General features: G+C 31.6%; 1 protein-coding gene across 1 annotated transcript in view; it reads right to left on the bottom strand.

The window, feature by feature from the left end:
- Positions 1-2,758: 2,758 nt before the first annotated feature.
- The window catches only part of gem (transcription factor CP2 like gemini), a gene marked incomplete in the record, with an annotated part of 57,717 nt that continues 52,883 nt past the window's right edge, over positions 2,759-7,592 (bottom strand). Inside the window, 1 exon segment of the mRNA XM_070117034.1 lies at positions 2,759-7,354. Within this exon segment, the coding sequence (XP_069973135.1) occupies positions 7,232-7,354 (123 nt within the window).

Here is a 7,592-nt window from a genome sequence, read left to right as displayed (position 1 = left end):
AGCAAACCAGTAAAAATATGCAAGTAATTTTTATTTGCACATATTTAACAGTAACTTACAGGTCAATTATTTTGTGTGTGCACATCATGGTGTCTTTAATCTTTTGTCTTTTACAAGTAAAAAAAATGGTGAGATCTAACAGCTTACTTTACATACATTTTCTTTTCATAGGAACTGGATTCTTCCACACAGAATTTACATATATTTCACACTTTGTATAATTTTATTAGCAATGAGTTGTTTGTCCAAATTTGTATTGGTGATTACCAAATGAAGAATGTATCAAACATAATGAAAACAATTATTTGTGAAACAGAACTAATTAATATGATATGAGTTAAAAAAAAAAAAAAAAAAGTAAAATGAATCAACCTCTTTGACTGATGCAGTTTGGGAAATGGTTTGAGGGCCAGAAATATTCCAAGTCTCTGAAGATAATCTCCTGTTTTTCTTTCAATATTTGACTTAAAACTGTACAGAATACTTTACTCCATAAATCATTAATCAATTTTTTTTAGAAATCTGAAGTGAAGTAACTGTTCTATAAATCTTAAAATAAATGATTAGCAAGTTACTAACAGAGAAGACTCCTACTGTAACCTTTGATTCCACACCATTTACGAACTACACTCACTAGGTTGCACAAGTGTCACTATTTGGAGCATATAAGTTGAAGTAATAAAACCAATGTAAAAATCACAAGAGAATGGCTATTAAAATTCCCCATACTTCACTTTTCTTTCATTTGATCTGTTTTGCAATGCAACTTAAATGCAAATGTAAATCACTGATTTTGATTAAATTATGAAAATAACAGAATCTAAAGGATTTTGAAATTCCTCATTGTCATTCATTCACTTTTTTACAATGTGTCAGTGAATGCTAGTAAAGTTTCATTTCTATTTTTAAAAATCTAAATCTGAAATCTGTTGCCAGAGTCAGCTCTCTGGCCAAAGTTTAGAACATTTATTAATAGAATTTAAAGAGCAAGGGTGAACGATGTAAGTCATGATATCTTTTTTTATTAAAGCTTCTCTGAATGTCAAATTTTCTTAATCTATATTTGATTTTCAAATGGCATGATCAATGAATATTTTATTGATTAAGGTGAAATCTTGTATCATGAGGACCATTTATTTGTTCTATATATTTACAGAATACACCGACATCTTTTTATTATCCCCCAAAGAAATCTCTTTCCTCCTTGTCTGATATTAAAACCCACCCGCGCCGGGGTACATTTTGTAGCCAAAATTTAAAAAATCCGGGAAGCTACAAAATCGGCGGGCGGAGCTTCCCCGGAGTCTGTCCGCCCGCCCGCCCGCCCGCCCGCCCGCCGCTTTTGCCGCGGAGCACGGCTCCGAGACAGCATCGCACTGGCGGGCAGCCCGAAACTGTTTATTTTTTCCTTGTGTCTCATATATGTGACACCCGGGACGAATGGGTTAAAACATTTTTCAAATATAAAATATTAGAAAAAAAAAAGGTGTAACAATGTTTGGATACTGTTTCTTAAGGAAGCACTTTTAAAACAAAAATTATTCTAGGGTTTACAGCAAACTGTTCCACATTCAATTTGTTTTGTTCTAAATATCATATCATTCCCAAAGAACAATTTTTGAGGCACATTTCCAACTGAGGATAACTCTTCAGTATTCAAAGTGTCCCAAGGAGTCATATATATACATTATATATATTTTATATGTATATATATATATATATATATATATTATATATAAATATGTATATATATTGAAATCATTGTTATATACTAAAGTGTGCCTCTAGAGACAAAAAGGTATAACTTTCCAATATTTTCCAGGGTATTTCCTTAGACTCATTTAGGTAGCACACAACCCACTCTTGAGTCACAGTAGGTATAAAGTTCCTTTGGGAGAGATTATGTATATAGTGTAAACTATATATCATAAAAATAGGATAAAATTACGATGAATAAAGCAATGTAAATTACCCAGACTCTCAGTACTGGTTTTCAAGTCACTTTACACAAATATATTCAAGTGTACTTAAATCATGCAATGCTTTTGATATTCTAAAAATATACTGGGGTCTTGGTTATTTTCACCAAAATTATTAGATCTATGTTATTACAAATCAATAAATGGGTTCTGCATTTTTTTTTCCTTACAAAATATATATCTGATTTTTCTTTTTACACCAAAAAACTATTTATTTGGATTATTGCTAATTTTTCTCTGCTGGAGAAAACAGAATTAACTTACAAATTTATATTAGTTATGGTTAATTTGTTCAGAATTGTGCTTTAATCCTCTGCTCCTCTGCTTGCCCTCTCTTTCTCTTTTTAATATTCTATTCATTATGAGAAAGGATCTTCAAATCATTTAGACAATAAAAAAAAATATTACATCTTGCTCTGTCATGTAAGTAGAGGTATTCTCTTTGAAATTAGTAATGGTATACTGGCATATATTATCTTCATAACAGAAATGATAAACAGAAGAGTTTATCTCTCAGTAATGCAAAAAATTCTTTCCAAAATCCATTTAATCCTTTGTTATTCTCATTCTAGTCTGTTTCTCTACTCCCATGTACCCAATGAGTTTCTGAAATATCAAACGCCCTCTTTGTAACATAGACCGGAAAAAACGCAGAATAAGCTGTCGTGCAATGAAACTGTGAATCCAAAAATAAACCTTTTTTCTTCAGCTCATGCCGAACAAGCAAAAGCATGAGGTTCAGATACCAAAGGAGAAAATAACGCTTCACCAAGGAATAATTTGTTAATGCAATTTATTGTGTAAACGGTGATTACCTCAAAAAATAAATCCTGTTCAAATATTAACAACTCAACCTCATAATATTTGAGTCACATCTAAACAAATCCTGACTGAATGTGAGACCCAAAATTTTATGATACATCCCAAAACGTCACTAACATAAACAAAAAAGTTTTAAGCAACACAGTAATCAGCCATCAACTATGAGCATGGAGTTGAAAAAATAAAGATGGATTAAACTTCAAATCGATGTGAAAATGCACCATGTTTGCTTTCACTGATTTGCAAATAAAAATTAAATGTTGAGCTGAAACAGGTAGTTGATCTATTTAACAAAGGCAAGCACTTCAGTGTTTCAATATCTTTTTTATGGAACTATACAACTCACTGTCACTCTGGAAATCACCAACTTTTATTTGTTACAAGTAGAAAACTAGGAAGAACAAACTGATATCAAATGAAGTTAATCTGTATTACATTTTCTGATCTGAAAAAAGAAAACATGGCATGGGGAATTTCACACTGTAGCAATCTTCTTATGATTTAAACAACGGCTGTTTTTTTCTTCATCACTTAATAACTCCATTCAACTTTAACACTAGTGAAGCATGAAATAATACAAATAAAAGAAAAAACATCCTCTATGAAAAGGTGACAATGTAATTATGTAGATGCATATAAAATACATGGAAACGGTGACACAATTTACATGACATGAAATACAGAGTGAATATACAAAAAAACTAAAGATACCAGTAGTACATAAGAAATACTCAGCTTTGCAGCCGCACAAGACAAAGTATAGCATAACAATGGACAGAATGAATAGATATATTCTCACAAAAGTTTAACAGTTTAAAAACTAAAATTCATTTAGTGAACAACCAATACCTTTGCTTAACCCATTGGCCCATTGACTTGGAAGATAATTATAAAAGCATGAACACTTCTAAAACTTTAAAATACAGCTTATCATTTTGTAATAATAATAATAATAATAATAATAATAATAATAATAATAATAATAATAATAATAATAATAATAATAAAAAATAAATAAACAAATAAATAAAAAAATAATAATATCAACAACAACAACAATAATAATAAAAAATAATAATGATAGTAATAATAAAATAATAAAAAAGAAAAAAAATCAAATAAGTTAAACAGTAACAGAAAACATCTTACAGAATTTCTAACTCATTTTGAATTAGTACAAAATTATCTTAAATAAAGTTAATACTGAACCCCTCTCTTATTTTTGACATCTACACCTCCAAACCACAAGTGTATGTAATAAGAAATATGTTATCTCTGACTGTTTCCCTTAGTGTACTTGGGTTTCTTCCATTAAAACCACAAACCCTCTAAGGACTTAATTCATAATTATTAAATATTAAAAAATTCAAAGTCTGTCAGTAGCCTCTCAAAACGTAAGAGGAAGACTTGAAAAGTGTAATGATTATGTGCAAAACAACAATACTGCAAGTCTAATTTATGAACACTCACTTCACTTGCACGGTGAATATACTTGCTGATGGAGAACTCTTTCTATTTCTTATGTGACTTAAATTTAATTTTATTTTTATTTTTATTTCTATATTATTATTAATTTTAATCATTACATTAAAACGGCAAAGATTGTGTCGATTTGTATTCCAACATTATGAAAGTGAAAAAGCAAAAAAGTTCACTTGTTGAGAATTAGAATTAGGCCCGTGGATAGCTTTTACATAACAGCTCCCTTCAGTAATTGCCGTTAATTTTGAACACGTACATATGTGTGTTTGTAACAAATCTTCATTCTAATTTCAACTCTTGATTAGGGTTTTATTTCTGCACCTTCAAACTGACTGCAATAGATATTTATTACCTTAATTTTCTCTGATTTGATGCAAAATCATTCTCCCTCCCCCCATAATATAACTAATTATTGTCTAGAGAATGGAATACAGTGCAAACAAAATCCTCATTACAACTTTATTCTTCTCTCTTCATGATTTTGTGTAAAAAGATGACCAATTCATTAAATTTACTAATATTTCAGTATAACTGTATGATTTGAGATCATTACATACTGATGATTACAACTGAAATACAATAAAAATGGTGGCATGTGTGAATGTACATGTGTGCATATGTGTATGTGTGAGCGTGAGTGTGAGTGTGTATGTGAGTGTTTATGTAACTGTGTATGTAAGTGTGACAGTGTATGAGTGTGAGGGTGTGTGTATGTGAGTTTGAATGTGTATGTGTGGGTATATGAGAGTGAATGGTGTGAGTGAGTGAGTACAAACAAATAATGAGTGAGTGAGTAAGTTTAAGTAATGGGTAAGTGTGAGCAATGAGTTTGCGAGTAATGAGCGGGTGAGTAAGTGTTAGTGAGCTGTGAGTGGGTGAGTGAGTGAGTGAGCAAGTGAGGTGATAAAGAGAGAGTGAATAAACTCTTACGTGTGTGTAAGACCATATTCACATATGCATGAATGGATTACTCTTTAATAAACCTATATGAAATATGCTTCTAAAACTTTTAAGGAAGGAAGACATAATATGTAACAGAGCAATATATTTCTTCATCTGTGAGAGTCTTAGATCCAATCATTAAAAATATGACTAATTATGTATAAAAGCATAAGAAAATTAAAGATAAGAAACTTAAAATTACACTACAATTCCCAATATTCTCATTTGTCATCAAACATGTTATAATTCTTTGAAAAATAAAAAACTGATACAGTATCCTCTTGGTAATTAGATCATCATTCAACACAATCAGTTCATATTTCTCTTCTTTTGTATCTTAATATGATGCTTAATTTTAAAATCATGCACATTATTCATTGGCAAGTCCCTCCAATTTTGGGGTAGATTAAATAATGATGCAGCAAAATTAAAGATTTCAAATGCTTTTTTAGATTTCATTAAATATCCATGTATACTTGCACAATGTTTATTTCAAAGCACTGCAAATTATCCCAAGTCCCTCCCCCCCAAAAAAAAAATTGTTGTTACTCTCCCTGCAGATACTGTTACCTTCCTACTTACCTTTGCTACTCTCCCTCTAAATACTGCTGCCCTCCCCTTTGGTGCTATATCCCCCACCCCCCAAAAGACCTTGCTATTCTCCCTTTCAATGTTCTTACACTCCCTTGAAAATTTGCTACCCTCCCTTAGATGTTCCTGTCTCTCTGGATATTAATGTCCTTTCTTTGGATGTTGACCACCCTCTACATATTGCTACCTTCCCTCTTAACAATGTTACCCTTCCCTCCTTCCGCCCTCCCTTAAGGTGTTTTTACTCATCCTAGAGATTTGTTACCCTCCTTCTGATGTTATTACCCTCCCTCTAGATATAGTCATCCTCCTCCTAGACATTTACTGTAATTCCTCTGGACGTTGCTAACCTTCCTTCATGCATCTTTACCCTCCCTCAACATAGTATGGTCACAACCTCACATCCCTGGATTCTGAACTCTGGGGACAAAGAAAAATAGATGGAGAAAAAGAAAGAAAGAAAAAAATGAGAACAAAGATATTTTCTGTAAAAATAAATTAACTGCAAAAAGAATGGCCTATGGATCCTGATTTCAGGTGGCAAGAATCGGCAACTGTGAATTAAGAGGAGGAAGAGTATACACTGCATGCTATTCACATATATCCCAACACACTTATGATGCCCTCTGAGATGTATTTGTACTTCTTTTTCAAGTCTCTTTCGACCTCACTTGTCATCTATTTATTTGATGTGCTTGTGGGAGATAGAGGTCACAACTGTTTTCAAGAAAGGATCATTAAAAAGTCAAACATCCAATGTAAGAGATCACTCCAGTCAAAACAAATAAATTATGGGAAACGTGGAAGCTACTTTCTTTCACACTTGATTCCTAATTACTGACCAGGAAACTGTATCAATACCTTTTTCTACAACAAATATAGGTGAAGGTACCTAATAAACTTTATACACTTTTTTATTTTGAGCATTATGCTACTTTGACGATAGTGTGATAATACGTACACTTTTCCTGTTCCAAAACAGGACCTTTCCTTTTCTCTTTCAAATTCAATCATGTAATGTAACCAATAAGTTTTATCAAAATATGGTAAACTCTAGATGTCAACATATTGCACAACCAAATACTAGCTCATAATTTTATGGACAGAGAGACAAGATAACTGATTTTCTTTTACATATATGAATTACATGTGATAGAACAATAAAACACATCTCTCCAATACATTTGGAATAACGCATTCCTTTAATGATAATTAGGTACGGAAAAAAGGAGAAAATTTCTCGGCATCATTATCCACCAGGCACTGAGTTTAACACATGTCTCCTATTTCATTTATGGCAAGTACATAAAAATATATACATTATTGCAGAATTCCCTTTTTAAAAATTCTACAAAATCTATCACGATTATAAGGAATGCCATCTGCTGGAATCAACAGGGAAACAGTATTTTTTCTTAAGACTGTGTTTTGTTGCTATGATTATCATTGAGTCTAAGTAATAATCTGTACCTTTCCCCAGTTGTGTCTTGTAGCACCTTTATGGACAGCATCGATTCATTAATCATGTTCTGGACCACCTGGAAAAAGGACCACAATAAAAATCATAATATTACAACAAATAGTAATAATAATAGCAATGATGAGGATAATAAAAATGGTAGTAATTGTAGTAGTAGTAGTAGTTGTGATTTTGTAGTGTAGTAGCATCAGTATCAGTATTGGTATTACAGTGGTGCATTATTACTATCATTATCATTATTATTAGTAGTAGTAGTAGAAGTAATAATAGTCACAGTAATAAAAGTAGTAGTAGTA

This window comes from Penaeus vannamei, chromosome 39 (genome assembly GCF_042767895.1).
Source record: "Penaeus vannamei isolate JL-2024 chromosome 39, ASM4276789v1, whole genome shotgun sequence".
NCBI lineage: Eukaryota > Metazoa > Arthropoda > Malacostraca > Decapoda > Penaeidae > Penaeus > Penaeus vannamei.
Note: the sequence above shows the minus strand (reverse complement) of the source record. Positions and strands in the feature narration are given on the sequence as shown.